The 17,051-nt window shown below is 42.5% G+C and overlaps 1 protein-coding gene across 1 annotated transcript in view; it reads right to left on the reverse strand.

Moving 5' to 3' along the window:
- The window catches only part of PKD2 (polycystin 2, transient receptor potential cation channel), a 65,660-nt gene extending 49,488 nt beyond the window's left edge, over positions 1–16,172 (reverse strand). The window contains exons 1-2 of the mRNA XM_080684477.1: positions 15,499–16,172; positions 6,390–6,503 (exon numbers count right to left, since the gene is read on the reverse strand). Of these exons, the coding sequence (XP_080540603.1) occupies positions 6,390–6,503; positions 15,499–16,099 (715 nt within the window). The 5' untranslated portion in view covers positions 16,100–16,172. The remainder of the gene's footprint in view (positions 1–6,389; positions 6,504–15,498) is intronic.
- Positions 16,173–17,051: the final 879 nt, after the last annotated feature.

Below are 17,051 nucleotides of genomic sequence, written 5' to 3' on the forward strand. Positions count from 1 at the left end.
TATAAGAATTTTGTTGCTAATATAAGAATTTTGTTGCTAATATAAGAATTTTTGTTGTTGCTAATATAAGAATTTTGTTGCTAATATAAGAATTCTGGATTTTTTGTTGTTGCTAATATAAGAATTTTGACAAATTATTTAAGTTTTTTGATTTATAAAAATGGTATAGTTATATATGTACATAGATTTTAGTCAATGATTTAAAATATATATATCTCCTTTATTTTCTTATATTTTCAATTTTGGTTTTACTTTTGAAATTCTGAGGACCTGTATGGAATGTAATGGCTTTACTGAAGGAAAGTGACAGATCCCCTTGCCTATGTAGCGCCTTCTGCTGGACATTCAGAGAAACAATGCCATCTAGCTTTGAGGGGAGGAATCAGCCTCCCTTATGCCAGGCCCTGGTCTGGTCTGTGGGATATCTTTGAGTGACATCTCCACAGAGTCTAGGAGTCAGCTGCACCATGAGTCCATCTAGGCTGCACCTAAGGGACCCCTGTATTTGAGGTCATAATGATTTGGGTTTGAGTTTTCACATTGCTTCATCTTGAATGTCTGCCTCTATGTTGTGGGTCTCAGTGTCTTGGGATCTCGGCCAACTACTTAACTTTTCTGAGCTTCAGTTTAATTATCTAGAAAATAGGAATTATAACATCCAGAGCTTTTGCGTAGTTCAACTGGAGAAATGTATATAAAGACATTTTGCATACTATCAAATGCAGTAGAAATATAAGACTGTTTTATCATTTCTCCTTTCAGTCCCTGATGAAGAAAGCCCATTTGGAAGGCAACATTCACTCTTTAAATTAACTAAATTGTGAAGAAAAAAAATTACAGCATAAAATAGGTAACCTTAAATGAGGACTAGAAAGGAAAGGAGAATATTAAAAAATATAATGTAAAGGACACATATATATCCTATGTGCATATATTTCTTCTGCTACTTAGTCCTTGTCTTAACTCCCAAGTTCTATTTCCATAAAGTAAGCCAGAATAAAAAATATCATCATAGCATCACCAACTAATCAGCATGTAAATGAACCAAAACTGTTTTAAAAATATGCTCTCATTTCAAATAGGCAGTAGATATTATATTATTCTTAATATTGTGAAAAATATAAGCTCAAATACTAAAGCAAATAAAGGTAATCGTACTGAACGAACTCCAAATCATTAGAATAAAAAGCAAAGAAAAAATTTCCAAAAGGGAAATAACAGGAAAGCATAAAAAGAGAGGGAAAAAAAGAGATGACAAAAAGCTGACAAAAGCATGAAATGTGAAGAGGTTAAACTCACTAGATGACAAAGTCTTATGAAATATTGGCTATAAAATTTTTAAAAATTACATCTCTAGAATTTTCATGAGACACACTCAAAATGAACTGAAAAATAAAGGAATGAGATAATATGTATTAGACATATATTAGGAATAAAATACTTTTAAAAAATTTGTAAGTGGCATAATCATCTGACAAAGAAGATAATAAAGTGAGTATTGAGTTAAATAAACAAGTTATTTTATAAATAATACCATGTACAATAATTTAACTGTAATAACCTTTTATGTATTGAATAACAACATCAAGATATATAGAGCCATACCTTCTAGTACTATAAAGGGAAATACCAAAACTACAACTGTAGTTGGAAACTTAAATTTATATCCTATCAATCTTTGATAGAGAAAGTAGACAAAAATTATCCTGGGATATTAGGGATTTTCATTGAAAATGTAATTTAATGTACATCAAACCTTATACTGCACCAAAGGAGATCACATAGTCTTTTTCAAATATTCATGGAACATTTACAAAAATTAGTAATGTGGTAGGTTATGAAAGGGAACATCAGTAAATCCCTAAAATGAAGACTCCCCCAGGCAGATGTCCTTATAAGGAGTTGGCCATGTGAAGAAACAGAGACACAGTGAGCTGGCCCCCTGACGATGGAGAACTGGAGTGATGAAGCTACATGCCAAGGACAACAAGGATTGTCCACAAACTATCGAGGCACGGAGGGATTCCCTTACAGGTCTCAGAGGGAGGATGGTGCAGGCACTTTGATTTGGACCTCTAGCCTCCAGATCTGTGAAAGAACAAATTTCTGTTGTTTTAAGCTAAAAACAAAACACACAGAAACCCCCAAACCAAACACAAAAACCTTCACAAAAACCAAAAACTGACCAACCAACTAAAATACAGAAAAGCCACCCTGATAAATCAACTGAAGAGTAGCTGGAGAGAATCCTGATAACCAAGGAAGAAAAGTGGAGACTGCACAGAGACTGGTAGGGAGGGCAGAGGCACAAAGGAGCTGGCTGGGCTCCCACAGAGAGCAGCTGAAGTTCTGGAGGGATAGCTCAGCTGTGGGGGGTTCCCACTGAGAACTCTGGGGTCTAAACCCGAAGCTGGGCTCCCCAGCCCAGAGCATCAGAACTGAGAAAGGTACCCACATACCATCTGACTGTGAAAAGCAGCAGGGTTGCTATCTGCCAGTGAGAGATGGATGGAAATGCAGGCACCCTCTTAAAGGACAACATACAAAATTTCGTGTGCAGCCACTCGCCTTGGGCTCTGGAAGAGGGAGGGCAGAGTGGACTGGAGCTGTGTGAGCAGAAGCCAGGTTTGGGGGCTCTGGACTTGAAGCTCAGAGGGCAGCCACCCCAGTTTCCTATGCTGAGTCACTCTCTCACTCTGCAGAGGACAGCTTTCTCCAGTGAGCCTTTGCTAGCCAGGCAATATTTGCCTGGGAGAAAGGCTGTTGCCCCACCCTGTTGGAAGACCTCTTGCCCCACCTTGTGGTCAATAGCCTGAGGCTAATAAAACCTAAGTGTCAATGGGACTACAGGCAGGGTTTCTGGAGGATTTGAGTTTTTGCGTGATGTAATCCGAGGCCTGGGGCTAGGAAAAGCAGATGCTGGTGCACATCTTGATCCTTTCCAAAGGAATACAGCCCCAGCAGAGGGAGCCACAAGCTATGGATTGCTGATATCTCCAAACAGAGTACTCAGAGCCAGTCACAAACAGTGTTTGACATTATCCTGCACTAGAGATTGGGAGTTGTAGCAGATTTACCCAATACACAGACTAAGACCCAAACAGCGAAAATTGACAGACAAGAAGAACAGCCCCAAATGAAAGAACAAGAGAATTCTCCAGAAGAAGAGATAAATGAAATGGAGATAAGACAATTATAAGACATAGTGTTCAAAATAATGATGGCAAAGATGCTCAACAGCTTGAGAAAAAATATAGTAACTATGAAGAATGACATAGCACTAATAAAGAACACAGTGGAAGGAATACACAGATTAGGGGAAGCTGAAGGTTGGATCAGTGAATTAGAAGACAGGGTAGAAAAAAATCACTCAATCAGAGAACCAAAAATAAAGAACGATTAAAAAACAGGACAGTATAAGGGAGCTGTGGGATAACATGAAATATAATAGGTGTGCCAGAAGGGGAAGAAAGTGAGCAAGGGATAGAGAACATGTTTGAAGAAATAATGGCAGAAAACTTCCCTAACCTGGAGGGACCTGGAGAGTATTATGCTAAGCGAAATAAGTGAGTCAGAGAAAGACAAACATCACATGATCTCATGCATATGCAAAGTCATGCAAGCTCAGGAGGTACAGAGAGTCCCAAGCAAGAAGAACCCAAACAGGCTCATGCCCAGACACATCATAATTAAAATGCCCAAAATTAAAGACAAAGAGAGACTCTTAAAGGCAGCAAGAGAAAAGCAATTTGTTACCTACAAAGGAGCTCCTATAAGGCTGTTAGCTGATTTTTCATCAGAAACTCTATAGGCCAGAAGGGAATGCCATGAAGCATTCAAGATAATGAAAAGCAAGAATCTGAAACCAGGATTATGATATCCAGCAAGGATATCATTCAAAATAGATGGTGAAATAAAGAGCTTCCCAGAAAAAAAAGGGGGGGGGTAGTGGTAAAGGAGTTTGTCACCACCAAACCAGCACTGCAAGAAATGCTAAAGGGACTGCTGTATGAGAAGAACTAGAGAGAGAAAGAGAGAGAGAAAGAGAGAGAGAGAGAAACAAATGGAACTACATCAAAATAAAAAACTTTTCCACAGCAAAATAAGCCATCAACAAAACAAAAAGGGAGCCCACTGTATGGGAGACCATATTTGACAGTGATACATCTGATAAAGGGTTAATATTCAAAATACATAAGGAACTCATACAACTTATCAAAAGGAAGACAAACAATCCAATTAAAAAATGATCAAAGGACCTAAATAGACACTTCTTCGAAGTTCACATACAGATGGTCATGAGACATATGAAAAAATAGTCAAAGTCACTGATCATCAGAGAGATACAAATTAAAACAATGAGCTATGACCTCACACTTGTCAGAATGGCTACCGTCAACAAATCAACAAATAACAAGTCCTGGCGAGGGTGTGGAAAAAAGTGAACCCTAGTACAGTGCTGGTGGGAATGCAGACTGGTGCAGCCTTTATGGAAAACAGTATGGAGTTTCCTCGAAAAATTAAATATGAAACTGCCATTTGACCCAGTGATCCCACTTCTAGGAATATATCTAAGAAACTTGAAGCACCAATCAGAAAGAATGTATGCACTCCAATGTTCATAGCAGCACAATTCACAATAGCTAAGATCTGAAAATAGCCCAAGTGCCCATTAGTAGATGAATGCATAAAAAAGCTGTGGTACATTTATACCATGGAATACTATGCAGCAGTAAAAAAGAAGAATCTCTTACCCTTTGAGACAGCATGGGGGGACCTGGAGAGTATTGTGCTAAGTGAAATAAGAGAGTCAGAGAAAGACAAGTATCGCATGATCTCACTCATATGTGGAATCTAATGAACAAAATAAAGGGTTGAACAAAATAGATCTAGAGATATAGAAGCATGGAACAGACTGTGGAATCTCAGAGGGAAGGTGGGGGTGGGTGGGTGGGTGGGTGGGAAGAGATCAAACAAAGATCTTGTATGCATATATGCATAACCCATGGACACAGACAATAGGGTGGTGAAGGCCTGGGGTGGGGGGTTGGGGGTGGGCTATACGGGGGTAAATGGGGAAAAAGGGGACATATGTAATATTTTCAACAATAAAGATTAAAAATAGTAATGAGAAACTCTTTCCTAACAAATAACTGATAATTAGTAAGAAAAAAACAAGAAGATGGATTAGATGAATATTGTTCATATAGACATATTTTTTAGCTTAAATAACTTATTTTTTCTTAAATTCCCAGTTGTATAGGCAAAGTTTCAGAAAATGTAAGAAGTCACACCCTGCTAAAGCTCAATAAGAGCTTACTAGTATTAGTAAGAACCGGTGTGGAGATATGAAATCAATCAATATTTAATTTCTTAAAATTATAAATATTGAAATTGTGGTGTTTCTTTAACCTTTATGTTCAACTTACAAATCTTTTTATTTTTTTAAATCTAGTAAATAAAAATAGTTTTTAAGGAAGCTTTCAGCACTTAGTCAATTACATTTAAGAAGGTCAATTTTAATGTAATAAGAATGGCATTATCAAAGTAGTGATTACATTTTTATTCTTTCCATTTACATAGAAGGGGACTCTTTCTAAGGTTGGTATGAATTTTTAAGCATTTCCAAGTGTACACTATAAGAATGAACTCTTTCTGGAGGAGTATAGCAAGAGGTTCTGGTGGTCACAAATCCGCTTCCTTATCTGTTCTCATAAAGGGCTTTAGAAGGGACACTACAGAACTCTATCACCCAACACCCTTTAAACTCAAAGGATAAATCCATTGACCGGCACTTTGAGGCAAATGGTTTCTAAGACTCATTTCTGGCTAAGACTTCCCTCTCCTTCCCTCCCAGAGGATGCAGGGACATATTGAAAGAAGAGAAAAAAAATAAAGAGATCGGTCTGTAGTAAGTTTCCTGCAGAGTAAAAATCTGGTGATTACTGAAGAATGAAGGCATTCACACCACACATCTAAATATGAAAGAAAGGGACTATATTACATATATCCATAAAAGCAATATTAGGTGACGTTATTTGTATTTTCTGAAAGTTACATTTGGGAAGTCATTTTGCTAATTATTGTTAAGAAATCTAATGCAAAAAAACCTTTTACTTAGTTTCTTGGTATGGTGGCAGGTTACCACTTGCATCTCAGAGTGAAAATGGTCACAACTGGCAATGAACTGGACAATCAGATAATGCTGAATTTTAATTAATGTTTACCAGAGAAGAGAGTTTTACCAAATTCTAAATTGGAATTTAAAACAGAGCAGAGACCTTCTAAATTAACCCTTGTGGTGCATAAACGATTCCTTTTAATTATGATTTTGACGGGTCAAATACTTCCAAACCTTTTCCTTTACTGGAAGGAAATGTTCTACTTACGGATGCACAGGACTATGAGAAAAAGGAGGTATGTGGCCAGCTCCCGCAAAACACTTTTCAGGTATTTCTCTCGGTTCGTGTTGCTTTCCTCCATAAGTCTTGTTCCCCAGAGACCTTTAAAATAATAATAAAAGATGTCTTTTTTTTTTTTTAACCTTATGAATGGCAAAGGAAAAACATAAAATAGATTGTATAACCTTTAAGGGAGATTCTAGCATGCTCTGAATGTAACTGGGAAATTGTTTTAGCAGGAGTACCTTAGTAAAAATTTAGCAAGAGAACAGGAAATGAGGGCAGCCTACAAGAGAGATTAAATCACTGTGCATACACATCAGATCTTCCTATATGGTAATTATCCTATTACTAAGTACATGAGGAAACTACATTGCAAATGATACCTCTTAAGTCACCCCTGAGGAAAAGAAGTCCTGGTTAGAGCATCATTGCCCTATTGGAACATCTATCAAGCTTCTAACACACTGGCCTAAAATCTCCGCCTTCTGCCCTTTGTCCTTTTAAGAAACTGTAGCGACTGATTACACTAAACATGCTTAGTGTAACAGATTTTTAAAGCGCCAATTAACATATACTCTTTAAATAAAAAGCAACAACTTAGCCGACTTCTCTCTTTGGAGAGTAAAGTCAGCAACCGTGTTCCATATTTTTGCAGATGGAAAAAGTGTTGGGCCGGCTGAGCAAAGATGACATAACCTCTGCGAGCTTGCTGGAGAGAGTTACCGCAATTTGGGGCTGGCAGACAGCCGTGGTGGCCGTCCAAACCCCCATTAATGAACAGTGTGGTCAAGTCACATTGCTGGTTACTCGGAAGAGCCTTAATGTTTTCCAAAAAAGACAGACTTCCCAATCCTTTCAGTTAGATTGGGTTGGCTGTTAATGGAAGCCAGCCTGGTGCCCTGGTTGCCTTACACTTTTATCCCACAGACTTTAACCCCTTCCATCACTGGGGTTCACAGAGCTACTTAAACCACAAGCCAGCCATGCAGAGAACAGAGGACAAATAGCACATGGCCTTCCACTTCGAAGAAATGACTTCATCACTGGTGTTTATGTATTCTTAAGTCTTGTAATAATACATTAGTTCTGCTCCTAAATTTGAGTATTTCATTTCCTTTCATTTTTTCCCCCCAAATTTCCTTTAGGAAAATCAGCGTCTGAATTCAAAGACACTGTGTTACGCATCATAGATTTCACCACACTGAAAGTGGAGCATAACTTATGACCAGGTTTGCTTCTGCCAAGATCTGTAGTTGTCAGGGAATTACTCACTCAGAAGAAATGCAGCAAGCAGAATGTTTGTTCACTGAAACTATCATATTAAAGAATTATTACAAATTTATATGACATGGAAAATTACAACTCGGAATAACACAGAGGCAGCCAAACGTTAGGCGCAGTAGCCCTGGACACAACCACACCATTTCTTCGGGTATATTTCCTTGGAAGGCCAGGCCTAAGATATACACATAAGTAGAGACTGTCAGTCTCTTTATCAGCAGGAAAGATTGTTGCCTGGCCTCACTGGGGCAGTGATTTCACTCTTTCCTGTGGTTTATAAACAATTACACATTAAGGAACAATCATGGTTCTTAATATTTACAAATGGTACCGCTTGACCTACAAATAGAAAAACCAAACTCCTTTCAAATTTTATTCAAAGGAAACTTGCAATGCTCTATGGCAATGAAATGCTCTAGCCCTTAGATGAAACATTTCAAATGAAAAGAAAAAAAAGTCCCTTTATTTACTGAGTATGCTTTTATATAATATCCTTTTATGCATTTACTTTTCATAAATGACTCTAGCTCCTCAAATATTTATTGGTTTAAAAATTTCATCGAATTTCCCCACTGGATGTGCAAGTTGGGTCTGTCTCAGGGTACAGGGACCTCTTTACATTCTGACGGATGAGAAACAGCTGCATCCACAAATAGGAAAAAAAATGGCTGTGCTGTTGCCACCTACTTCCCATGTTTACAGAGCTAACAGAGTAAGAATGGTTAAGCTTGGAGTTCCCATCCAAAATGGCAGCATTCTTCAAACTCAACTGTTGTCTTTTCCCACAACTGTCCCCGTTGTGGAGGGAGTGCCTGCCCAGCACTCCAGGCACTCGTGGCCAGGACATAAGGTGTCTGCAGCTGTTAGGGAGAGCGTGATATGAGGGGTGGGCAATATCCTGCTCCCTTTGTGTTTAAGAGGGTGCTGAGTTAAGTCGGAGCACATCATCCAGACAGTGTCTATTTCCTGGTGCAGTGTCATTGATATGAATATAGAGGAACTCAGACATAGATCATCCAAAACACAAAAGATGTGCCAAACATAAACAACTGATTTTGGAAAAAATGCCATCTTTGCATTTATTTTATCCAAATACTTCCAAACTCTTTTTATCTTTCAGTATATATAAAATATCAGCGAGAATGATCTAATGAACTCTAATGTATCGCTCACCCAGCTTCAACTATTAACAACTCAACACCAATCTTGATTCATCTATACCAGGGGTGGGGAACTTTCTTTCTGCCAAGGGCCATTTGGATATTTATAACAACATTCTCCAGTCATACAAAATGATCAACTTAAAAATTAGCCTGCTATATTTGGTCAAACATTTAATTATTTCACCTCTAATGCCCTGGCAGGGCCAGAACAAATGGTTTTGCCAGCTTTGTATGGCCCACGGGCTGGCGATCCCCACCCCTGTTCTAAATCCTCACCCATTCCTCTCTATTAAACCTAATCCCAGCTTTCATATCATTTCATCTGTAAATATTTCAGTTCCATGGTGGAAAGATTTAGTGTGGATCTTTTGCCTCACATTAACCCTGTCCCGTTTGAAATACACCAAACCTGATGACTTTTCTGATTATGACACGGTACAATGTAGGGATCTGGAGTCAGCATTGTATTCAAATGAGGGCTCAGCCACTTATGAGCTGAGACCTTCCCTAATGTCATGAGCCTCCAAATTCCTCAGCTGAAAATGGGGGAACAGTACTTCTTTGCGAGGTTGCTCTGGGAAAGAGAAATATGTGTAAAGCATGTAGTGGTTGGGAGAGGCCTGTCTATGCTTCAGAAACAGGTTTATCTATAAAATGTCCTCCTTCTGATGCCTAGATGTCAGAGTAGTGTAAAGACCCAAATCTGTATGGACTTTGAGTTTATTCTGAATAGTCTGAAAATGCTCATGGCATCTACATTAATAAAAGAAACATGCAAATTGACCGTCACTTCATGATGCCCACCAGCCAATCAGGAGTGAGTATGCAAATTAACCACATTGCCTCCGTGGAGACTGACAGCAGGGAGGAGGCAGCTCCCAGCATGGCCTGCTTGGCAGTTGCCATGGTGTGAAGCAGGCAGGCCCCGCAGAGAGCAGAGAACCAAGGGGAATGGGCCTAAGCCGTCAGCAGGACATCCCCTGAGGGCTCCCGGATTAGAGAGGGTGCAGGTCAGGCTGAGGGACACCCCCCACCCCCGTGCATGAATTTCATGCACTGGGCCTCTAGTCTATAATAATAAAAGGGTAATATGCTAATTAGACTGGATGTCTTCTGGACGTCATTCTGGACGTCCTTCCTGACGAAGCTAGGGCTGGAAGGAAGCCAGCCGGGTCCCAGGTGCCTGCGGGCGGCCCGGAGAAGTCAGCCCGGGTCCCAGGTGCCTGTGGGTGGCCCGAGGGAAGCCAGTCCAGGTCCCGGGTGCCTGTGGGCGGCCCAAGGGAAGCCAGCCGGGTCCCAGGTGCCTGCGGGCGGCCCGAGGGAAGCCAGCCCAGGTCCCGGGTACCTGTTGGCGGCTGGTGGAGGGAAGCCCGGGTCCCGGGTGCCAGAGGGAAGCCAGTGCTGGCAGCCAGGGGAAGGAAGGCCTACTCTTGCATGAATTTTCATGCATCGGGTCTCTAGTTTATATCATAAAAGAATCCTATTTTTGTGCTCATGTGGGCCTTGTTTAGAAAGATAAATACAATCCTCCCTAATATTCATTGGAATTGTGGGGACACCTTTAGAAAGAGAAGTGACTTTGTATTCGATTGGTCCATTTTTCAAATAGTCAGTTGCTGCCTTATATCATAATGGCTCCTGAACCTCTCCAGAGGTGCAGACAAGTATACACCACAGCTACCTACCAGTTCTGAGCTGCATATTCCACAGACAACTCATACTCACATACCTCACTCTGAGATTTTTCTTTCTTTTTCTAGAAACCTATTTGACCTGTTTAGGTTAAAGATACCAAGCATGAACATGGGTTTCACTCTAGAAAAGGCTCTTTTCTTAACCCTCATAGGGAGGTGGTTCATAATTCTGATGGTTTCTGTCCATTTAATTTAACTTCCTTCCATCCAGTTCACATGCCCTTGTTATACCTTATATCACCCCTCTTGGTTAGACCACTCCTTACCTATTCTCCCAGCAACCAGTGCTATCCACTTTACCCTATTCTCTACATTCTTGCTAGAATCACCTTTAGATTGACATGTGATCCTATCAGCCCCTTGCCTGAAGCCCCCACTGGCTCTAACTGTCCACAAGAAAAAGTATCAAAGAGCTTCTGGCTTGCTTGATCTTACTTCTGCTACCTGTCTCTTGTCCGTCCCATCCCCCTTCTTTCGAAACATAACGTGTAACTTGTTTCGCCTCCTCTGTCCTTTCTGGGTTGAGCTGGCCCTCTTCTCTTTGCATCCCTCTCATATCTGGGACCTGGCACTGCAACTATTTACTTACATCTCTGTTTCCCTTACTAAACTCAGAGCTCCTTGCGAGTTGGATTATTGTATTATTCATCTCGGTATCCTTAGTACCAAGCACAAAGGAGACTCTTCATAAATGTTTGTTGGCTGCATAAATTCTGTTACTAGCATAACTTTATCACAGAGTAGCAACCCTCCTGGCGAAAATAATACTCACAGCAATGAAAATACAAAATCTCATATATGCAAATAAAAAGGGAAAAGGACAAAGTGATGAAGTGAGGTTTGGATTAAAATAAAGAGAAAATCACAATAGCCAAAAGATGAAAACAACTAAAGTGTGCATTAACTGATGAATAGATAAACAAAGCATGGTACATACAATGGAATATTATTTAGATATCAAAAGGAATGAAGTTCGGATACATGCTACAACATGGGTAAACCTTCAAAGCATTATACTGAAGGAACAAGCCAGACATGAAAGGACAAGCACTGTATGTTTCCACCAAAACCTGAACACTGAAATTCAGAGACAGAAAGCAGAATAAGTAGAATAGAGATTAGCAGGGGCAGGGAGGAGGGAAGATGGGGAGTTACTGCTTAACTAGAGGCCCAGTGCATGAAATTCATGCATTTGGCGGGGGGGGGGGGGGAGGGGGTCCCCCCTCAGCCCAGCCTGCACCCTCTCCAATCTGGGACATCCCTCTTGCAATCCAGGACTGCTGGCTCCTAACTGCTCACCTGCATGCCTGCTTAATCGCCCCTAACCCCTCTGCCTGCCTGCCTGATCGCCCCTAACCGCCTCTGTCTGCCGGTCTGATTGTCCCTAACTGCCCTCCCCTGCTGGCCTGATCGCCCCTAACTGCCCTCCCCTGCTGGCCTGATTGCCCCTAACTGCTCCCCTGCTGGACTGATCGCCCCTAACCGCCTCTGCCTCGGCTCCCACCACCTTGGCTTTGTCCGGAAGGAGGACCGGACAACCAGAAGATGTCCCGTCTATCAGGTCTAATTAGCATATTACTCTTTTATTAGTATAGATGGGTAGAGTTTCTGTTTGGGATGATGAAAAAGTTCTGGAAATGAATAGTGGTGTGACAACATAGTGAATGGGAAAGGAGGTATTACTTGTTATAGCAGCTTAGCCTGCCCTGACCAATACAGCTAGTACTTTGTGATTTCTCAAAAAAATAAAAAGCATACCAGTAGATCTCTAAAATAATAAGCAGAAAATGACTTTTAACAAGTTGATACATAAATTCACCCAAAAAACACATTCAACTTTGGAAATTCAGAAAAATGGATAGTTCGTGTAGAGTATCAAATTGTATCTTTGCACTGAAAAAGCGTTTGCTAAGATGAAAGAAAACAATATCATTGGGGGTACCTTTAAGTTTGGGGCAGTCTTTAAATTTTTCAGCCATCCTTCACTTCCTTTGGCCCAGGCCTTCAGCACCTCTTTAGCACTGGCTGCCTCTTACCCGGTCCCCCTGTCTTCCTGTCTCCCTCTGAAAGCTCTCCTACACAGCGCACTGCCTGACTCACAGTCCTTTGCAGCAAGTTCTGTTCTTGCTCAGAAACTTTCAACTACTTCTGAATATTAAGAGATAAATTCTTAATTCCTTAGTTAGACACAATGCTTCCCAGAGCCAGGCCTTAAACATGTCTTCTTTACTATATTACTTCTGCTAAGAAGATAGATCTAGCTACTGTTCAAGGAGGGAAAATGACCATTTGTTGCCCATCTTGGATTCATGTCATTAAACAACACAAGGGTATGTTGAAGCTAAAAGGCTGAACTCTTCCATTTTATTAAAATATGTTTTTATTGATTTCAGAGAAGAAGGGAGAGGGAGAGAGTGACAGAAACATCAATAATGACAGAGAATCATTGATCGACTGCCTCCTGCACGCCCTACACTGGGGATTATGCCCACAACCCAGGCATGTGCCCTGACTGGGAATCGAACCATGACCTCCTGGTTTATAGGTTGACGCTCAACCACTGAGCCACGCTGGCCGGGCAAACTCTTCCATTTTATGAACAAGCACCTGAGGCCCAGGAAGCTTGAGTGAGTTGTCTAAAGTCACAAAGACAGGAGACCTCCAGGGAAGCTCCTGATCACTCCAAACTTGAGTAATCTCTCCTACCTTTAGAAATTGAAGGCTACTTTCTGTTCTGATCCTAGGGCACTACTTACATAATGCATATGAGATTTTTTTCATTGGTATCCCAAGAGGGAAAGAAAAATAAATCACAACTCATTCATGGTTATTTATTTTACTTTTCTGCGTTTGTGTATAGGAAAATGGTAATATGCTATTTTAGTTTATTTTTTTTTTTGTAGCACCTAGCAGAGTATTAGTTTCACAGTAGGCGCTAAGTATTTAACAAATGTCATTTATTTAACAAGTGACAAGAATGCCAGTTATAGTTCTTCATAAAATAACATTTATCCTAAATTTTTCTATAAGATTTTTTTGAGCCTGCTCTCCTACTAATTAGACCATTGATTGGTAAGATATGATTTAAATATGAGCTTATTCATTGTAAATTTTCTGAAAGTTTTGTTTAAAAGAACTCATATATACACTCATATAAATAGATATATATTTTATTATATTCCATTAGTTTATTCAAAGAAGGTTAAATGTGTTATCAAATGCTTACTTGAGTTAAAAGGATCATGATTTACTATTACATATTAACTTATAAGAAACTTTATTCTCACTTCAGTTAATATTTTTAAAAGTACATTTAAAACAATGTAAAATAACACAGTTGACCCTTGAACAACATGGATTTGAACTGAGCAGGTCCACTTATTCTGGGATTTTTTTCAATTGACCCATGTAGTCCAAAACCCAGTTATTCAAGGGTCAACTCTGCGGTTGGGAATTGGCACATGTGGAGGACTGACTGTAGTTATAAGAGGTCAGTTCCCCCAACCTCCTGCTTGTTCAAGGGTCGACTGTATATAATTTGCTTGAATACAGATTTGAACCTTAAAAAGTATTAGTTTTTCAGTAATCACACAGGTTATTAAAAAAGGATCTTTCATTTTCTACCATGCTCTGAATCAAATTAACTAGCAAAAGCACTAATGTAAAAGAAGTAGCAAAAATGTACATTTTAGAATTTCTGATTTAATTTATGAAGTACTCACAAAATGGGAAAGACTTGTTATACATTTTACACATCTCATCTCATTTAATTCTCCAAAGTCAAGAATTAAATATTAGGATTATTTATTTTAAAAAATAAATGCAAAAGTTGGGGATCAGAGAGGTTTAGCAATTTGCTCAAGGTCATGCAGCCAATGCGTGGTAGAACTGGGAGTCTATATGTAGCTCTGACTTGATCTTAATCATGTTGTTATGAAAACACCTGGGTGGTTTTCTTGTGCAAGATTTTCAAAACTGACAGAAAGATTAGAGAAGGGAAGGGAAATTTTCAAAAGAAGGGAGAATGGAAACTCTTAAAAGTGGAGATTAAAATAATTTGGATGGTAAGAACAAATGCAACTCTTTTTCCAAGGATGCCTCTGACAAAACTTTGCAAAAAAAGGATCCCCATCTGCTCTTGGAAAATTTGTGTCCTTTTAATAGACACTGGCAAGTTTGAAAATTCCTTTCCTGTCTTTTGGCGAGTTGGGTGCACTGAACCAACACATTTACAAACAGCTGGTATCTGATGACTTCACTGTTTGGTTGCAAGTTCAAAGAACATTAATTTAGTTATTTAAAAACATACTTCCAAGTTTTTTTTTAAAACAATGTAACTTTTTTTACAACTGCTTTAGGAAAATGCCTAGAATTAGAAATGGCCAAATAACTGTTTTCAAAGATATTATTTTATTCTATTCGCGGTGTTCTCAACAGCACCACTCCCAGAAACAACCACACACATCAAAACAACATCAATGACAACCCAATGACACTCCTCCCACAACTTGGAGAAGTCTGGGCTGTTACCCTTTCGAGAACGGGATGAAGAGCAATGAGGGATCGAGATCTGTGGGTACCAATACAGAACTTCGCTTCTAATTTAGGGAAATTAGCAAGTATACAGTATAACCACCATTAGGTCTACTATTCATTTTCCCTCTACAATTAAAAAAAAAATCCTCAGACGTATCCTTTCACTTTAATGTATGGCTTTCACTTATTTCCAGACATTTCTTTTTCCTCCTGGAAGAAGGAGGTATCCAATAAATTTGCACCGGGAAGGGAACCGCGGAATTCGGCGCTGGGTACCGGAAACAGAGCAGAATTAGCAGAAGTGGAGAATGTGTTTCCAAGGGAGGTGGGGATGCAAGTGGAGCCCCAAAAGCAGCCCCAGCAGGCGATGGCTCCCGCCCGCCAGGTGGGAGCATCAGCCGCAGCCAGTCGCGCTCTTACCTCGCAGCCCGCGAACCAGCCTCTCCGCCCAGGCCACTCGCGGAGGCTGCCCGTCCATGGGGAGGTGGCGATGCAGCGGGTCCCCGCCGCCCGCCGGGCTGGGGTTCGGGGGGCTCCGGTCCTCTCGCCGGCGCCGCCTCCCGCTCGGGTGGCCCGCGCCATGGTAGCCCCCAAGTCCCCGGCCCCGGGCGCCCCCGGAGCTCACGGCTGAGGAGGCGGCCGACCTCCGGCTGCCCGGGCGCCACTCCACGTCCATCTCCACCACCATTCCCCCTTCTTCCCCTTCCACCTCCTCTTCCTCCTCGTCTTCCTCCGCCTCGAAGCCTGGGTTGTCGCGGCTCCATGCCTGCCGTGAGCACGACGAGAGCGGAGGAGACGGGGAGGCCGAGGCTCCGGCCGGGGGGTCCCGCGCGGCCGCCTGCCGGATGCGCTCCATCTCGATCTCCAGGCCCCTCTGCTCGCGGAGGCCGCCGGGGGCCGCCAGGCCGGCTCCCACGGCCGCGCCGCCCGCCATCAGCCGGCCCGGGCCCGCCGCTCGGGGCGCGGGCGGCTGCTTCGCGTCCCCGGGCGGCTGCGGCTGCACGCGGCTGGAGTTCACCATCGCGGTCACTGGCGCCCGGCGCGCCTTCGCCCCGAGCGGCGCTCGGCGCTGCCCGCCGCAGAAGCCATGTTCTTTTCTTCCCGGGGCCCGCCGCCTGCTGCTCCCCGCCCCCGACCTCCCCTCAGTCCCGCGTCCCTCGCCCGCCCCCTCCAGCCGCCTCCTCCTCGCCTCGCCTCTCCCAGCGGCCGGGGCGCGCGGTGGGGGGAGGCGCGAGGGAGCCGCCCCCGAGGCCGGCGCGCTGGGCGAGCGGCGCCCGGGCCCGCGTTCCAAGCGGAGCCGGAGTCCAGCGCGCGCGCCCACATTCCTTTCGGGTGAAAGGGCTCGGGCGGGGACCGTGTGGCCGACCCGCTCGCCAGCTCGCCCGCCGGCCGGTGGGAAGAGGGCTGTTGGAGCTGTCACTGCCTGCGCGACCCTGAGATCATGCTTGGATGCTTGGGTCCCCGTTAACTCCCAGCCACTTCTGTCTCCATTTACCAAATTGTGGGGGGGAGAGGGGGAGGGGTGGTGGAGATGAGAGAGAGAGAGAGAGAGAGAGAGAGAGAGAGAGAGAGAGAGAGAGAGAGAGAGAATGATGGTGTGAACTAGGGAAAGCCAGCCTGAGCTGGTCTGCAGCATGGGCACAGAAAGCTTTGCTTCCTTTGAAAACTATGAATAAACTACTAATCTCGACTTTCTTGGCTTTTGACGACCCTCCTCTCCCGTCTTCTGTTTCTTTTTAGATTGTTTCTTCAATCTCTGTTGGCTCCTCGCTCCATCCATTGTGGGATCTCATGGACTGGGCCTTGGGACTCTCAGATCTATGGTGCCCCCAGCGTAAACTCATCCCCCACACCCCAGCAGGGGCCAGCACTGGCCTCTGAGTCACAGAATCCTAACATCAGGCCCTACCTAGGTCCAGAACTTTATTCTCATTCCACGAAGCACATTCAACTCTATTCTCTGCAACTGTCTG

This window comes from Plecotus auritus (assembly GCF_963455305.1).
Source record: "Plecotus auritus genome assembly, chromosome: 1".
NCBI lineage: Eukaryota > Metazoa > Chordata > Mammalia > Chiroptera > Vespertilionidae > Plecotus > Plecotus auritus.